Source organism: Perca fluviatilis, chromosome 6 (assembly GCF_010015445.1).
Source record: "Perca fluviatilis chromosome 6, GENO_Pfluv_1.0, whole genome shotgun sequence".
Lineage (NCBI taxonomy): Eukaryota > Metazoa > Chordata > Actinopteri > Perciformes > Percidae > Perca > Perca fluviatilis.
This window is the reverse complement of record NC_053117.1, coordinates 19,355,768-19,374,526: the sequence shown is the minus strand read 5'-3', so window position 1 is coordinate 19,374,526 and position 18,759 is coordinate 19,355,768. Positions and strand designations below refer to the sequence as shown.

At 39.4% G+C, this 18,759-nt stretch overlaps 3 protein-coding genes across 8 annotated transcripts in view; 1 reads left to right on the top strand and 2 right to left on the bottom strand.

Moving 5' to 3' along the window:
- Positions 1-1,917: 1,917 nt before the first annotated feature.
- ewsr1b (EWS RNA-binding protein 1b) lies at positions 1,918-10,521 on the bottom strand. Of its 4 annotated transcripts, none has more exons than XM_039802293.1 (15): positions 10,433-10,521; positions 9,881-9,920; positions 9,275-9,329; positions 8,842-8,983; positions 8,286-8,481; positions 7,942-8,198; positions 7,684-7,837; positions 4,458-4,495; positions 3,852-3,881; positions 3,622-3,737; positions 3,392-3,521; positions 3,172-3,282; positions 2,877-3,003; positions 2,428-2,784; positions 1,918-2,219 (listed from the first exon to the last, which is right to left on the bottom strand). In XM_039802293.1, the coding sequence occupies exons 1-15, from the start codon at positions 10,446-10,448 to the stop codon at positions 2,183-2,185; spliced, it is 1,806 nt and encodes a 601-aa protein (XP_039658227.1). In that variant the 5' UTR covers positions 10,449-10,521; the 3' UTR covers positions 1,918-2,182. The 4 variants fall into 4 exon arrangements, with proteins under 4 accessions (XP_039658227.1, XP_039658224.1, XP_039658225.1 ...); XM_039802290.1 differs by having other exon boundaries at positions 8,842-8,986; positions 10,433-10,520; XM_039802291.1 differs by having other exon boundaries at positions 4,458-4,492; positions 8,842-8,986; positions 10,433-10,519.
- Positions 10,522-12,052: 1,531 nt separating this feature from the next.
- On the top strand, positions 12,053-16,573 carry rhbdd3 (rhomboid domain containing 3). Its single transcript, XM_039802288.1, has 5 exons — positions 12,053-13,106; positions 13,212-13,595; positions 15,443-15,569; positions 15,667-15,921; positions 16,064-16,573. The coding sequence occupies exons 1-5, from the start codon at positions 12,947-12,949 to the stop codon at positions 16,230-16,232; spliced, it is 1,095 nt and encodes a 364-aa protein (XP_039658222.1). The 5' UTR covers positions 12,053-12,946; the 3' UTR covers positions 16,233-16,573.
- Positions 16,574-17,380: 807 nt separating this feature from the next.
- emid1 (EMI domain containing 1) overlaps positions 17,381-18,759 on the bottom strand; it is a 58,592-nt gene continuing 57,213 nt past the window's right edge. For all 3 annotated transcript variants that reach the window (XM_039802286.1, XM_039802285.1, XM_039802287.1), the window contains one exon: positions 17,381-17,827. In XM_039802286.1, coding sequence (XP_039658220.1) covers positions 17,694-17,827 — 134 coding nt within the window. In that variant the 3' untranslated portion in view covers positions 17,381-17,693. The remainder of the gene's footprint in view (positions 17,828-18,759) is intronic.

The window sequence follows — 18,759 nt, the reverse complement described above, 5'->3', positions numbered from 1 at the left end:
TACTAGTGACTGTTTGAATTTAAGCGAAGCCCACTGCCAATAAGGAGGGCTTGTTTGCATTTAAAAAGAGGGATGTGTCTGTTTAAGAAAGAGAGAAAGAAAGGAAGGGAGGAGGCGGAAGAGAGATAGAGAGGAAAAGACGGGGAGCGAGAGAGAGAGGGAGGGAGAAGGTGGGGGTTGATGAGATCATTTTCTGGGCCTGGATGAATCAGCTTTTCTGTCAGGAAAGAGAGAGAAAGAAGAGAGAGAGAAGAGAGAGAGAGAATTCAGCACTCTATTAATCCACATGAACAACTGGCCACAGCAAATGAGAAGCACTTTAAGATGTCAGCTGTGACAAGGTTCCCCCCCAAGGGATAACATAGAGGGCCGTAAATTAAAAAAATTAAAATAAACCAGACAGGAGCCTTGACTACTGTATCCTGTCAATAACAACATTGTGAAGTGAGACCACTTCTAACGTGCAAAGCTGTGAGCTGTTTAAGTGTTTGGTAAAAAAATGACCTATTGACCAAAAAACAATGAAAAACAAGGTTTCTTCAAAAAAGGATGTAACATCTCACCAGATTATTTTGACAGAATCCTACAGGCAGGATTATCTAGTGGTAACCCAGTAAGTGTATGACACAGGACTTCCACCAGGAGACCGGGGTTCGTATCCCGCATGTCACGTTTCCTAAAGTTCTTCTTTTCCTGAACCCAAGCGTCCCGTTCTTCCCGCGTGTCACGGAACCGTAATTCCCACCCATGACCTTTTCCTTAAATTTAAGGGGCCGTGTTTATTTAACGGAATTCTTCCGTGGGCCCATCACGGAATTTTCAGCGATTCGTGTTCATTTCACGGAATTCCGTGAGATCAGGTTTTGTCATATATAGCCTAGTTTTAATAGCCATGTGCTTGCCATGTGTTAAAAATAAAATGTGCCAAAGATTGACATCTGTGATTAATAACGCTTAATTTATAGGAAATACTGCAATTAAAAAAAAAGTAATGAGACCCTGACTTAAGTTAAAAATGGGAAATTTAGCAGTAAGTCATGGAAAGCAGAAAATAAATTAGCCTACTGCCAATTTGTTAAGACTGTTTGACTTAAATCTGAAGGGTAAACTAAATTAAATAATTTATAAGAAAAGACTTCTAAAAGAAAGGATAAGAAGTCCTGAATGCTACTGCAGCTCTGTCCCTTCAGTGTTTTGTGTGAACAAAGAGATGGTGACATTGATGCGAAGCCAGAAACCAGGCCCAGCCGGTATCATCGGTCACAACTGTAGCACCAAAGTTTCTCTTCAAACTGCACCACCTGTTGGCAAGAAAAGTAACAGCAGCAGTCATTAAGACCTGTAGATGTGCTCCATCTATGGACAAGGAATTTAAAGAAAAAAATAAGTACCGTAGTGCATTACTTTGGGTCTAGAAGTGGCAGATATATTTCTTACACCCTTAAATGCTCTTAGGATATGGTAAGAATACAGAAATCATTTCTCAGGTTACTCAACCAGGGTAAGTACATAACGAAGGGGGTTGCTTTTACTGGGGCAGCAGCCTAAAATGTGTTCCACCACTTAGGCCTCCAGGGAGAGACGTTTGATCTTTCTGAAAGCCGTCACCGATCAGAGAATACGGCTTCAGCAGAGCCAAATCATTATCTGTGGTGGAATAAGTCTTGACTAAGTCATGTGAATGCTTTCATAATCACTCTACAGATCCTAAAAACGTCAATGACTTGAAACTGCAACTCCTCTACACCATCTATAATTTAAAAAGAGACAACATTAATACATTTGCATTATAGATTTTCCTGTACAAATCCATTTTGTAAAGTTGAATAAAGCCACAACTCATCAAATCAGTAAAATTTTATTTCCCAAATTTGTCATCATACAATAGCCAGTTATGGGAAAGGGGAAGCAATTATGTAAACAAATGAGGAAAAAAAAAAAAAGAAAAAGCATTTTACAACACAATGTCAAACCTAATCAGCATATTTAAAAAAAACAAAACGTGCACAATACAAGATGTGGCATAAACATGGGTAAACTAAAAAAAAATGGAAATGAGTTCAATGAAACTGCACAGGATGTTTGAAAGCAGTTCTATAACCACCGAAATATGGAATCATAAATTAAAATTTTTTATTTTAAAAATCAAATTCCACAAGAGGAACAATCAAGAAGTTCTCCATCAGTAGGGTCGCTCCCTGCGCTCCTGACGATGGTCCCTAAAAAAAAATAAAGCAATATAACAGAAATGTAGTGAGTGAGATATTTCCCGTCTGGTTTCCACACCTATATGCTGGTCAGTTTGCATTCATTTGCTTTTTCAATTGCTCAAAAAATTTCTAAAGAATTTATATGGTCCAAAATTCTATAATTACGAGAGGGGAAAAAGCTATAAAACATATTTGGTAAAATGAGTCTTAATGCTACCTCATATCCATCTTGCCACCTGGAGGGCCCATTCCTCTTCCACCTCTGCCACCCATTCGGTCCATAGGTGGTCCTCCACGCCCGGCCCCTCGGAAACCTCCCCTGTCCATTCCACCACGTCCTCTGAATCCACCACGGTCGCCTCCCCAACCTCCACGGAAACCTCCGGGACCACCAGGGCCTCCAGCTCCTGCGGGCCCACCACGGTCCATGCCTCTGCCTCCACGCATTCCCATTCCCCCTCTGCCTCTGTCACCTCCAGGGGGGAAGGGAGGGCCACCGCCCAACCCTTCTGGCTTGGGGGCTTTGCACTGGTTACACTCCATCCTCCAGGCAAAGTTCTGGTTACCACAACCCCTGGGAACACAGACCATTCAATATATATTAGAAACTAATCTTTGGTACAAAAAGGCATCAGAGAAGGCACTGCACTATGAAGTAATACATACGGGTTAGGACACTCCCAGTCCCCAGCTCTCTGCTGCATGTTGCCTCCTGTGGGTCCACCTCTGCCCATACCACGAGGACCACCACGTGGCATGAACCCGCCACGGTCACCTCCACGGCCCATCATACCTGATAAGAAAAAGACAGTTTTTAAAATTGCATGTCTGTACACCCATTACTTTTTCTGCTGTCCTAAGCAACTAGGATGCAACTGGCTGTCAATTATTTACTGCAGGACAGCTTTGATATGCTGCAGGGTTCAACTGTTGATTTAACACTAATACCGCTGACATTTACCTCCACGGCCCATCATGCCATCTCGCATGGGCATGCCACCCCTCATTCCACCCATCATGGGCTTACGGCGTGCCATGGACACCTTAAGCCTTCGGCCTTGGAACTCCTTTCCTAAAATTAAAAAGAAACCATTAAAAAATTATTATTAGTTGAAGGAACATTTAGTTTATATGCGCAAACTTAACATTCAGGTCTCATGCACACGGTCATTAAAACGAACCATCAAAATGCTCTACAGCTGCTTTGGCACAGACGGGCTCCTCATAGGATAGGGTGGCATCTCCCTTGGGCTTTCCTGAGTCCTTGTCTGTGTATATGTTAATGGCAGGCTGGCCAAGTCTGCGGTTAATCTGGTTTTATATATTAAAAAAAAAAAAAAGGAAAAAAAAGTTTCATTTAGTTTCCACATTAGTTTTGCTTACACCAACATGTAGAGTTAATTATTTTTACCCTAATCGGGCCAACGTGTTTAAAGAATTCAGCCATCTCCTCCAGGTTAGCCTTCTCAGTCAATCCTGTGATGTAGATTGTGCTGTTCTCAGAGTCATCCTGCTCTTCAGGGCGTCCTACAACCAATGCATTTAAAAAAAAAAAAACAATCAGCAAAAATCTCTCCCAATACCACTTAAAAGAAACTTATTCAATTAAATGAGTAATAAGGGGGTCTAGTCTCTACTCACCAGTTTCACGCTCGTCGCTGTTCATAGGTCCTGTAGTCCCATCAATCGAGGGCGAGAGAAACAGATTGAGAAAAGTCAGTGTGTGCAACTGAAGTTCAGTGTACAAAACCTAAGGAGTACTACAAAAGATAACCCAAACACTCCCTTATAGACGCCGCCAGCCATATTGGGAAGTTGAAAATGGCACCTTATGGTACACCACAATTCTCACAAGTGATATATTGAATTGAAAATAGAACCTCAGACCCTTTGGCAAATAATTGTGTGTCATTTGAAAAGCCTCTTAGACCAGTAAGAAATCCTCAAAAACATCAACCCAGGAATTCGGCTCATGAGATTTGTTAAAAGCAGTAACACACATTTGAATGGAAATTTGTCATTAACCTGTCAAAAACTCATTGTCGAACCATAAGCAGTGACTGAATTATACCAAGTACCCCAGAGAAAATGGTCTCAGGCATTGAAAAAAATTCCAATATTTTCAGATGTGTTCATGTAAATAAATTTTGTAAACCACAATGTAAGACACATCAATATTTGAAGCATATTTGCTCAAAAAGTTTAAGGCTTTGAAAGGACTAACCAGTGTAATACTCGTTAACTTACCACCAGGCTTACTGAAGCCACCTCTGTCTCCAGCGCTGCTAGGGGGGGAATAAATGGAGATATGAAGGCGACTTCCCTTTTACAGCCACTTCCATGGCTCGAGCAAAGTGCTTGATTGAGGGAGTAATCAAAACATTCTAACTAGCCCAACAGAAACTAAAAACTTCCCAAAAAGTATAAATACACAATTGAAGCGAGGGGATAAGAGTATTAACTATGTGCCATTCCTTAGCTAGCTGAGTACAACTTCAGTGACAGTTTTCAGTAGTGGATACATTTGTGCAAAAATAATGAATGACTAACATTTTCACTGCTTTTGAAAATGTGACAAAACCCAAACATTTGTACACAGGTAAAAATATTTCAGATGCATTGATGGCATTCATAGGTTTACCCAGAAACAAGCCAACAGCCCATTAACAGTTTAACAAAAAGGTTACAGCTGACTCATATGTACAAGTGTAAAAAATAGACAATGCATCTGAAATTTGACAAGAGTAAGAGGTGATCACATTCACCAGGTAACAAAAAGAAAATAAATTACAATTATACAATTGTTAAACAAAAACCCCAGAATATTAACAGTGTTACCAGGGTTAGGTTAAATCAAAAAACAAAGACTTCCAGGTCAATTTATATACCCATCATGCTTATAAAAAACACCATCCTCAGTTCTTGAAAAAAGGCAGACCCCGAATCTTTGTTTTAGCTCCCTCCTGCTGCTTAAGCTGGCGACTCTGTACAGATACTTTTTAGAGAATAGATGGTTTTAAATGGCTCTCACTGTTACCTGTACGGTATAAATGTGACAAAGCATGTTAAAAAGTGATCAAAAGAATGTGATCAAACATTTGAATTCCAAACCACAAAAACAAGTTAGAACATTTCAAAATGACATTATGTGCCCACTCCCCCCAGAACATACAAAATATACATGTGCAAAGCTAAAATTAAAATTTAACTATAAAACATCTATGCCAACTCAGAATTTATAAGTGTATTTAGGATTATATACATTTCTATTTATGCAGTTTGTTAATGCATTCTTTTTTACCTCTACTTTGGTAGCACTGCAGTCTTTGATTATATTCCTATATCGTCTAGAATTGACTAAATACGTGCGTTTGTGTGTAAGTGTATTCCCTGCACCAAAACAAAGAAGTCATGCAGAACTATTTAAAAAGATTTAGACTGATTTACCAAAAAGGTACATACGTTCTTTAAAAAATAAAAAAGGACACCTGAAATAACGTGCAATTTTAGACCCCAAACTGATTGTTCAAGATTTGGGAAGGAAAAATAAGATAAAAAAATAAAAAACTATTCAAACCCAAAAAATTTAAATCTGTCATGTCAAAGATTTATATTGCAGAGTGCCTCTGTAGTATTTGGGAAACCAAATATGCTGAGGTTTCTCATCTTTTAGTTATACACAGTGATGACCGAGCTTAACCAAAACAAATGTACAGTACCACCTCCGTTCACGTTAACACCCCTGGGCTCTCTTGGTAACCTTTTTAATTCCTTTTCAGGGGAACTGAATGAGAGTTCCGATTTGGGGTTGGGTAAAACCCTTTTTGGCTACAGAGAATAGCAGACAGTGTGCACTAAGAGGGAACAAACTGTTCAAATGCCAAATATGCATCAAGAGCAACGGCATTTTATTAAGGGGACCAGAATAAATGTGTCAAGGACCCGCTCAATGTAGTTCTAATTTCACTATCATGATGGATACACACCAACATATAATACAAATAAAATATATAATACATCTTAATGCCATTACTTGTAGTAAGGCTGAGTGTATTAGATTGAATCACACTACACCAAAATCAATTTCCTGAACATATGCACTAAGACAATCCCTAGAGTACTTCTAAAATATTATTACAGTGGGAAAAAAAAAAATAGTGTGTCTATATACACCGAAAACTAAGCGTGATTTGTATCAAATGTGCTCTCAATGTTGTTTAACCTAAATAAAACAGTTGAATTTTCACTGATAATTTTTTAGCTTTAATTGATATTGAGACACTGACCACAAAAAACGACTTAAGAACATGTTTTGGTAGTATAGATGATTGATACATTCTGATCATCTTTTAGGGCAAGAGCTACAAGCAGAACATTTGAGAGAAAGTTCCTTGTTTTCTTTGTCTCTATCTTGTAATTGATGCAATTACTGAGGTCTTTCAGTACCATTTTCATGCATTACTCTATTTGTATGGTGCAATTTTTCATTTTTGGCATTACTTCATCAGGCCAGTCAAATGACAAATACTTATTGCCAGCGACAGCCTCCCAAAACCCAACCATAAACTGAAAACACCTGCGAATGTATTCATGAGTAAAAAAGGGGAAAACCCCTTATCAAGAGAGAATATTTACCCAAATACAGCACTTGAAAATTGTGTATTTGAAATGCAACAGAATATACTGCATGTGGCCCATGTCTATTTATGAATTCCTTTTAGTGTAAATGTTACGTTGCAAGGTCTTGCAGGACAATACATTTTAGTAAAGGACTCCATCATCCCAATAATTTGGGAAAAAATAAAATCTCTTCTAAATCATGATTTATACAACTTCTAATTGCATTATTTGCATATGTAAGTGGGTCACTCTACAGGGAATGATGCACTATAGTGGGAAACCGGTTTAGAGACCGTGTTTGAACCTTCCTTAACCCACAATCATTTTGATAATGTGTAGATAAGATATTCTTGTAATAACGATTATATAACATTCCCTGACCAATTGTGAATATGCAACTCTGTTATCCTAAAACATTTTGATATTGGCTCATAATCAAACGATGTTCTCAGATTAAAGCTGTTCAACCTAAATGTTAATGCACAGGTCTGATGAAACTTAGATTAAAAAAAATTGGAGAAACCTTTTTCTTACCTTTGGCAAAATTAGAGGCAGGGCTGAGAGAAACTGGATGACAACAGATACAACTGCAGCCAATGTTGGCATGTACTACATCTTCCATCAGAGGCCTTAGGAATTATATGTGAACTCATAATTTATCAGCATTTATTGCTGATAAATCACAACCTTCTTATAAGAGAATAAAGTTGCATAAATTGTTTGTATTAATCTGGATTATTCCAACTGATTATTCCAGTTTTGCTGGGCCTCATCTCAGCCCTGCCCCAAGTGGCCACAGGACCTGCAGAGTCAAAATACATGAGGAGGTTAAGCGCTAAGGAAAGACACTTACCCCATGCCACGGCCCATGCCTCCACGGCCACGATGCATCATTCCACCTCGATCAAAGCCGTCCCTGCCTCTGTTCTCCCCTGACCCAGAGTACCTTGAAGACTCAGAGCCAGAGTAACCAGAACCTCCACCCTGGCCATCCTGTCTGTAATTATCTACAAAACATGAGCATAAATACATCAAAGTATGTTTACAGTGACAAAGTGAACTGTACCAATGAAGAACAGAAAAACCACATTCAAGGGTGAGCAAAGCTTACTGTAATGGTTGGACTGGTTGTAACTGGGAGGTCCACCCTGTTGACTGTACTGATTGGCTGGAGGCTGCCCATAGGAACCAGAAGCCTGAGGAGGGTAAGCAGGAGGAGCCTGGGACTGCTGCTGGGACTGTTGCTGGTAGCCCTGCTGACCGTAGCTTGCCTGCGCAGCCTGGTAGCCTGACTGTTGCTGGCCATATGCTGCTGGCTGGGAGTAACTACTTTGGTTGTAAGTGGCTGGCTGGCTGCTAGCATTGTAACTGATAGACAAAAAAACAGGAGTGAAATTATGAGAATGTACTTGTGGAATTCACTTGTTATTTGATTACTAGCATAGGGGTACATACCTCTGCGGTGCAGTGGGAGCAGCCTGCTGGCCATAACCAGGGTAGGCAGACTGGGCAGTATACCCTGGCTGAGAGCCGTAAGACTGGGAGGCAGCTGGAGCAGCAGCAGCAGGAGTACTGTCATAACCACTGGCTCCATAACCCTGGGTTGACTGGGAGTAGGCATGAGTGGTCGACTGGGCAGCAGGATAGCCAGCTGTGAGAAAACAAATTAAAACGTGTTGGGTGACAATCATAAAGTTAACATTATGATCAATTAGACTTTAAGGGTAGTCTTTGGCTGCAAACAAACCTGATAAGTCAACTCAAGCTTAAAAATTAATTGTTCATGTTTTTACCATTAAACAGGTCAGATTTGCATGTGCAGTGTAAGCAGATTACTTACATGTACATTTCCATTTTGTGTCAACCAGGAATTATGCTCATTTAAAAGAAATACCACTCTATCCCCAATGTGCTTGTGGCTCAGTTTTGTTCTATCCAAACCCACCCATTGCATGTAGTTCCAAGCAGAACCACATCAAAATGAGTAATCATTCCTATTTTAATAACTGACCTGCTGCTGGCTGGGTGTACGAGGACCCATACTGTTGTTGCTGCTGCTGAGTGTAGCCTGCGGCGGCAGGTGTTGTCTGGGTGTAAGTGCCGTCAGCAGCAGCAGGTTGGGCATATGATCCATAATTCTGTTGACCATAGCTCTGCTGAAAAAGAAAAGAGCTTGATTTAGCTGCTAGGTAGTATAAACATCAACTGAACATTTAGTCTCATTTTATGCTTAGACATTAAAACATTAATACTACATCCTGTTGCTAGTTTACCCTCTAACTGTTGCAAGCAGAATGTGTGACGTGGTTTATATTTGTGTATTTAGATCAAATAAGTCTTTTAAATAACCCACAAATGACCTCTAGCCTATTACAAATCACAATAAGCCACTAGCCCAGCACAAAGAATCCACAACTGGCTTACCCCACCATGTTAACTCTTACCTGTGCTGCAGACTGTCCATAGCTTTGTGAGGGCTGGGCAGCATAAGAGGCATACCTATAGAAACACAAATCAAAGTTTTAACAATCAGAAGACAACGTTTGGGTCTCCCTTAAAGGCTCTTAACAGTTTCTGGCTGCAGGGTTCAAAATTAACTTCCACCAACTAAATGGCTAAGTTAAAATTTTACTCAATATATTACAATTGTTTTTGGCTGGTGCATCAAACAAATCGACCAACCACTTGCATATTTTACCAGCATTTGGCTAGTAGTATATGGTGCTAATTTTGAACCCTGTCTCGATGATTAGACCTTTTCCCAGGACTGTGTATGTGAGGCTTTAAACTAACAGTGGCGTTTATTTGAATCCAGTTGGCGAGAATTAAAACAACTTACACTACTACAAGTCAAGTTCCATGTATCACCCATTTAACAGTTTCCAACATATTTGATGTGAAAATGTGCACTTTGAATATTTAAATTTAAGGAGTTTTTTCAGCAACCACCCCAAACAGTTCGTGGCCATATACTCAGACATCCATGCACACTCAAAATACATAGAAACATCACATTAAATCACTTTAGTAAGGTAATTGAAGACTCTTACCCCTGCTGAGCAGTGGTCTGACTGTAGGAGCTGTAATCTGCTAAAGAAAAGACACGTGTTGGTTAGCTGAAGACTGAGCCATCGAACAAAACATTCTTTGCGCGCGAGCAGCTAGCTAGCTAATGCTAATGCTAGCAGCACGCCCGTCGTTAGGTCGCCACCATTCAACTAGCTACACAATGTAGTTAACGTTAAGCCATTCAAGACGATGCTTCACAACGAACTAATACAAGTAAGAATTATCGACACGTGCATTAAAACAATGTTTGATACATTTGGGAATATGACTTCCATTATCAACCTCAGTATGTAGAAGAAAAAAAAAATCCATCCGGTAGAAAATACCGCAACGACTCGACGAGCTAACATAACTAACGTTAGGCCTTGTGCCTAGCGCTAGGAAACGCTAACAGATATTTGATATGATATAAACCGAAAAGACGGATTATGCCGGCTCAATCTCTTTTAAAATAAATCCAACCACTTAATTGCTTACGTTAAATAACACAAATTACTCAAAATCTGTATAAAAGATCACAATTCTCATCTTACCCGGAGCTGACGCCATTTTAGTGTGCCTGTACAAGACGACTGGAGAAGGTTGGCTGCTGGAGAAACGTTTTTCTGTTCGCAGAAAACACAAAATATCGCGAGATATACGAGCCCCTGCGGGAACAGTGTCGTTACTACTACCCATGTTACTACCTTCACTGTCTATGGTTACTACACACACTACTTGTTTTGTCTGACCGTCTGACCAACAGTTCTACATTCAAATATACTCAATTTACTATCACATAAAACAGAGAAAACCAGCAAATCCTCACATTTAAGAAGCTGGATCCAGAGAATTTTTGACATTTTTTGATAATTGCCTTAAACGCTGAATCTATTATCAAAATAGTTGGCAATCTTTTTTTCTGTCCATTGACATGTCCATTACCCTATTAATTGTTTCAGCACTAGTACTAGTCATATGATTCCAACACAAGTTATTCATATTCACAGATGGTTCAAACGAACCAGATACTGCATTCTTCATCCCTCAGTGCGAGGCATGTAATAAGCATAATATATTAACTCTTTAAGTACAAATTTGAGGTACTTTACTGTTTTTTTTCATGCTACTTTCTACTTCTACTCCACTACACTACGAGAAAAATATTGTACCTTTTAGTCCACTACGTTATTCTGACAGCTTTTACACATGTAAAATACCACTACCCAACAATAGACCTACAAGTACAGCTAAAATGATTAGACGATTAAACACTTAGTTGATTGACAGAACTGTTTTGATCATTTCCAGTTTCTAAAATGTGAGGATTTTAAGTTTTAAGTACAAGCTGTGCTTATAATGTTTCAGTCTTAGACAATAGCTCATGTAGTAAACTCCTAAAACACTGATGACACAGTATACAGCTCAGTAGTGCATCATTACAATATGATGTTCTGATGTGAGTTTGTTGTCAGAGCTGCTAAAAAGCTGACAGTAGAGTTAGAACAGATGGACATGCAGGTATCACTCTGAGCTTAAGAACATAACGAATGTCTCTTTTTTTCAATTGCTCTTTAATTATTGCCACGTGATCATTTGTTTATTTTTCCATATAGTTGTGTGCGGTTGTGAAAAGATATATACATACAAAGTATGCTGTACATAGCTATTGCCAATAAACCATAAACATACCAAATGAAAAGAAACAGCATTAAATACATCTCTATCAATATCCTGCATGCAATCTAACAGTTAACAAGATATGCAGTCTATGATTTATACACTCATCCTGCCACCTGCTGGTAGAAATGGGAAACAACATGATCTATTACGGTTAAACCTTATTAAATACATTATTACTGTAATATAAAACCTATATAGTGCTAACAGTGACAACTCTGCACACACAATAAGATTAAACTGTAGGAACTGTATTGTCCCAATGCGCTTATGAAATGTGACATATAGATAAATGCACAATGTTAAACCTCAATCAAAGGTAGTTGCAATCAACTACTGTTCCTAACATGCTGTCATCAGCCTAGTTTATTCATGTTTTTCTAATGTTACACTGGTGTAACAATAGTTATAACCTATAGGTAGCGTTACAGAAAGGCCTTTCTCTTACATTCGCTTGGCTTTTATTTTGAAATTCTACTTCCGGGTCACACACTCCTCTCAAACGGAGAAAAGAAAAAAAGGAATTTGGTAAAACCGAAATCAGACTGTTATTTGGGTTTGGTTTTCTCCCTTTTCTCGTTTTTGAAATCAGAAACCAAAAACGGAAATACGGGTCAGGGTATGTTTTCCATTTATTCGTGTTTGAATTGAAACGAAAATCGAAAAAAAACAAAAAACACTCTATTTCCGTTTGTTCGTTTCGTTGTTCAAACGATGAAACAAATTATGAAAGCGTACACGGACCAAGAAGAAGTCATATGATTCAGTTTTCACAAGACAAGCCGAAAGGATTATTGTACCAATGTGAAGTTGTTCATGCTAACTGTGACAGTGGGTCCAGTAGGTGGCGGTACGATTATGTCAATGGGTACGACGCATTTACTCTAGTTTGCCAACTGTCGTAACGTAGTGCGGAAGTGGTTATCCATCCATAGCGCTATCATCTTTTATCAATGTCTTTTATATATATCAATGGATGTCATAGATATATCTATGTCATAGGCAGTATATAGAGCGCTATGAATGTTTTCATTTTCGTATTTAAATACACGTATAAGTCGCGTATTGAGGAAATAGTTATTTTATAATAGCAGTTACACTCGCAGGCTCGCTGTACGAGTACAATCGGTGGCAGAGAGGATTTGACAAGATAAGTTGTGTAGTATTTTTGCAGCCAGTATACTAACGTTACTGTTGTGGATTTATATTTATGCCGTAGACTCCAGCTCCCACACTCAATATTGTGAGAAATAAATAGGGTTATATATCTGTACCCCTTTCATTTTTGCAAGACTTTGTGCCCGTTATGATTACAAACAGATGCTTCTTTACCAGAATTATGGCACAAAAGCACAAGTGAGTGGAGAAACTACAGCTAATGCTAAATAATGCTTCGTATATCGTCAGTATGGTTTTGGTTTGGATCAGATCGCCCTGGATTCTGTCTGGGGACATCTTTATTGATAACACTCATGCTGCTGATGTATGCTGTTGGCATCCAGGCAAGTCTCAGCTTAGGTCCAGGTGGAGACTTCCCAAGGGTCAGAGGTAACTTACTGTATCATGAGCCCTTAATGGGTTTACATGCAAATCTCATATTTCAGTGTTCACACCAAAACTATTTTCTCACCTAACTCATTTTCTCACCCTCAGATGTGTTCCTGTATGCTTTCAGTCATGATGAGCTGCCCTCTCTGCTGGTTAGTGTTGCTTTCCTGCTGTTGGTTGGGCCGTGTCAGGAGCGTCGCTGGGGAACTGTCGCCTTCCTCGCCCTCTCCATCCTGACAATGACCATATTACCTCTTCTTTACACCCTGGTCCTCTTTGTCGGTGGGGGTGAGGCGAGTCGGATCTGTGGTTACTCTGCAATCCAGCTTGCCCTGTTTGCAGCGCATTGTCGTCAAGTGGCACAGAGGAGGCTGCTGAGGTGTTTGCCAGTCTGGTTTCTCCCCTGGCTTCTTCTGCTGATGGGTCTGCTGCTGCTGCCCGGGACCCCTGCCCTGCTTAACTTCTGCACAATATTCATCGGACACAATTGTATCCTTTCCCGTTTATAAAGTCATTTGATGCTTGGACCAAAATATATTCTTCCAGCAAACACATATTATGGTTTTTAGAAGCTTGATTAGACCTCTACTGAGGACTGTGTGCACAGACTTTGACATCTGTCTCCCTTTTCTGTTTTGTTGAACTTGTATTCTTGAGACAACTCACACATATTCCATTCTTATTATTACATAGAGATTGATCTAATATAATTCCCAGCATAGCATAGCCCAACTTTAATCTTAGCAGAAGTCTAATCAGCCACTAGAGATGTTCTGTTATCATTTTTTTTACCAATATTTGGTGTGACCACCCTTTGCATTCAAGACAGCATCAATTCTTCTAGGTACACTTGCACAAAGTGTTTTGAAGGAACTCGGTTGGTAGGTTATTCCAAACATCTTGGAGAACTAACCACAGATCTTCTGTGGATGTAGGCTTCCTCAAATCCTTCTGTCTCTTCATGTTATCCCAGACAGACTCGATGATGCTGAGATCAGGGCTCTGTGGGGGCCATGCCATCACTTCCAGGACTTCTTGTTCTTCTTTACGCTGAAGATAGTTCTTTATGACCTTGGCTGTATGTTTGCTGCAGAATAAATTTGGGGCTAATCATACGCCTCCCTGATGGTATTGCATGATGGATAAGTATCTGCCTGTATTTCTCAGCATTGAGGACACCATTAATCCTGACCAAATCTCCAACTCCATTTGCAGAAATGCAGCCCCAAACTTGCAAGGAACCTCCACCATGCTTCACTGTTGCCTGCAGACACTCATTATTGTACCGCTCTACAGTCCTTCAGCGAACAACCTGCCTTCTGCTACAGCCAAATATTTCAAATTTTGACTCATCAGTCCAGAGCACTTGCTGCCATTTTTTCTGCACCCCAGTTCCTATGTTTTCGTGTATAGTTGAGTCGCTTGGCCTTGTTTCTATGTCGGGGGTATGGCTTTTTGGCTGCAACTCTTCCATGAAGACCACTTCTGGCCAGACTTCTCCAGACAGTAGATAGGTGTACCTGGGTCCCACTGGTTTCTGCCAGCTCTGAGCTGATGGCACTGCTGGACATCTTCCAATTTCGAAGGGAAATAAGCTTGATGTGTTTTTCATCTGCTGCGCTACGTTTCCTTGGCTGACCACTGCGCCTACGATCCTCAACGTTGCCCGTTTCTTTGTGCTTTTTCAAAAGAGCTTGAACAGCACATCTTGAAACACCAGTCTGCTTTGAAATATTTGTCTGGGAGAGACCTTGCTGATGCAGTATAACTACCTATATACTATAATTGATTGATCATACACCTGACTACAATCCTACAAAATCCCTGACTTTTTGCCTATACCTATAACAATTGATGCTGGTTTGAAGGCAAAGGGTAGTAACACTAAATATTGATGTGATTTAGATTTTTCACTTTGCATTTTGTAAATTGATAAAAATAAACAATCATTATTTATATTTTTGAAAGCATTCTTATTTACAGCATTCCGATACTCGTATCGGTATCGGAACAGCTCTATCAGTAATTCAGAGGACCTGTTTGATAACACATTTACATGAATCCCCTTTTAATGTTTTTGACAGTAGTTATTTACCATGACTAATAACTTTCCTAATAATAGTTTATTCCTTGAAATGTTTGTGTATGTTTTGTCTCAGTCCTTGTGATTAAAATGTAATTGTCTAGATGACCCATAGTCTGGGTGTGTGATTTGTTGCTGAGGGTTTGAGCCGAAGTTAGCTCACCCCCACCAAATCTATGATGAAGCATATTTCCATATAAACACAATGGTTCTCTGTCAAGTCTTTTTTTTAAATACTTAATGTACCTCTCAGATCACCAGCCCTTCATTGGGATGTTACAGGAGCTGGAGGAGGTCAGGGTCTTGGACTTCATTCCTGATTGGCTGTATGTTCGCACTTCAGCCAGGTTCAGATTGCCCACCTACACTACCTCACAGAGGTGTGATTCATCTAATTTACATCAAAAGTCTTACTAAATATTCACACTCACCGCCTGCATGCAGATTTCATCATCTTAACTTCATCGGTTGTCACAGATCTAGATCACTTTCTCAGATGATGCCTGAAGATCAGGCAGCTGCTCCCCCTATGAGGGATCCATCTGTTTTGAACCCCCACCCATGGGTGGATCCAGTGCCTGCCTGGATAATGAAAGAGTTTGCTGCAATGTCAGAGGCCGAGGGGTTGGAGGAACAAATGCTAAGGGCAGGAATACTGGCATCATTACAGGATGCTCCTGACAACCCTGATGCTAAAGTGGAGGTGCCCAAATCATCAGTTTCCTCTCTGCGGTTAGTAATAATGTAATATCATATCATGTTGCAATTTTTGTGAATGAATAGCTGTTTGTAAGATTTCTCACATTATTCCCTAATACAGTTTTATTTATGATTTTGAGTATATATTTACTAAAAGACCAATGTTTCCTTTCAGACTCCAGCAGCTGGAGAAGATGGGCTTCCCCACAGAGAAAGCTGTACTGGCGTTAGCGGCCTCAAAACAGCTAGATGGCGCCATTTCTCTGCTCATTGATGACGGCGTCGGAGAACAGGCGGTGGTGGTATCGAAAGGGAAGAGCCCTCTGATGCCGGGGAGTACGTAGACGACCTCACACTCCTGGACAGTTTGCTCTTGTGCAGTAAACTGAACTTACATTATGCTTGGGTTTTGCTGAGCTTTAATATTAGTTTTTCCCTGTGGGCTACTTGTAGAACTAATTTAATGATGAGAATTCATAGGGGGAGGAAGAACTGAGTTGTTCTTTTGCCATGACTGGGAATCTAATCAAGTGTAGATGCAAACTTGACTGTGTTGGAGACCATTTTTGTATCTGCACATAAAATGTACATTGGAGAGAGTGAATGTAATTTACTTATGCTGTAATCACGTTTAATGAATACTGTTGTAACACAAATAAATACAGGGGACATGTTAAAAAACAAACAATGAACATTATTTTATTACACCAATCATCTAAACAGGATTATCTGAACACCGTAACACATTTGCAAGAAAAAGATGTTGAATGAAATATGAAATGGATACACAACAGCATACAAAATAAGATACAATTGATCATTTTAAATAGTTTCACAATAAGTTTGATATAAGATGAAAAAAAGTATTTTCATCAGGACAGTTTAAGCCATTAACAGTGGTAAAATATGTTCAAGTTCCATTAACGGTTTTGCTATTTCCTATGTGTTTGTTAAATGTCTTGAAATGGACAGCCAGTTTGCATAGTTGCTTTCATTTGAACATAATTTGTTTCCAGGATACAACCTCCGTTGATATGTCACCAAATCCGACGTTTTTTTTTGCACATATTAAATGTAAATATACCATTGTATAGTAAATCACTTTATCAGTGTATACTTGAAGGGGAGAAAACACACCAGAAAACTACAAACCACTGTTAGCAACACATCTCAGTTAGAGTAGAGATGACTTCATCTTTTTAGTGCACTACATAACATTGAGTTAAACAATATAGATAGAAGTACATCAAAATTAATACAAGAAGAGGTTTGTTTGTGTACTTGTGTCCTGCAAACTGTACATGCTCAGTTTACTTAAATAGTGGAATCTCTTCAGATTGCAGTGACATTGTGAAAGCAGTACAAACACAAATCCAGTCTATTTTCTCACATCTGATTCCTCCTTTAATTGATAACTCTAAATTACCCTTATTGTCCAGAACTGTTTGTAGCTCAAGGAGCACCACAGAAGATTCCAATTTTCCTTTTTTTCAAATAGTAAACATCTTTATTCTGAGGCTTTACTTCTGTAGCCAAAGAAATGAGACACAGAAGGAGCTGCTGGGTGTGTTATGTAAAGATAAATGTTTGGTTATGGCGATGGGTGGGGGGTCAAACTAGTTCTCAGGTTCCAGATGGAGGGCATTGTGGAGTATCAGTGGAGTTTCCCTGAGGTGTTCCCCATCCTAAATCTTACGGTAAAGCCCAGAGAGCGTATCAGATAAGGTCTAAAGCTGTTGAGTGCCGATGAGACCTATAGGAGGGGGAGTCAACCCAGCCTGTGATCCTCAGGGTGAGCGGGGGAGCTACTTCCCTCGAACCTTGGTGTTGGAGGACAGAGGAGAAGCAAGTCGATATGGAAGCGCACCTGCTCGCTTATCTCTGTAGAAACTAGGGGAGGCTGTGCCAAACGGTCCATCCCCAGACCCTAGATCAGGCTCTGTTGAAGAAAGACAGCAGTTGGAACGGGGCCTCCCTGTCCATCAGTGTGTGTGGTCATGTGCACTCTGTAGTCCTAATCCAAGTCTACTCTGATGTAGCTGTTAACCTGGAGGTGTCATGAGTGGGTTCTTATTTAGGACACCAGTTGCCCAGTTTTTATATCAAAATTATGAATCAACTGACTAGTCAGAATGTTTGAGGGATTTATCAAATCCTTCTGCTGTAAAGGACGTGCATCTGGCTAGTAGGGCTGCAGTGATTATTTAAATATTATTGTATAAATTTGTCTATATTTTACCTCTTTAGATTAATTGTCTCGTCTATAAAATTCAAAGATATAAAATTTCAAGGATACAAAGCAGCAAATCCTCAGATTTAAAAAACCAAAACCAGATATTTTGGCATTTTTGCAGGATATATGACTTAAACAATTCATTGATTATCAAAATTGTGCCCGATTTATTTTCTGTCATTTGATTTATTTCAATGACTAATAATTACAGCACTACTGGCTAGATTAACATACTTCACATCCATCGGTACACATTAATCTACAAAGCATGATTATTATACAAAAGATTAAAGCCCCTGAAAACTTTTTCAAGTTTCAAATCCTAGTTTTTCTTAATAACATTCATGACCAAATAACAACAATCAAAGTTGAAGTTAAAAACAATCTATCTGTATTATTCATTTAATGTGTTGAGTTTATTAATGTGCTTCAGCAGAACTGTGTGGGTGTGGTTTGATCACATTTGATTGACAGTGCAAACAAACAAGTAAACCGTCATCTGAATTTTGATTAAAATGTTGCTTAATCCTGATCGGTGCTTGGAAGTTTGTGACATCAACCAGTCAGAAGCACACAGAACAAATGCACAAATACAGAAATATATCATGTGAAGTAAGTCATGTGATTGAGTAAATAGA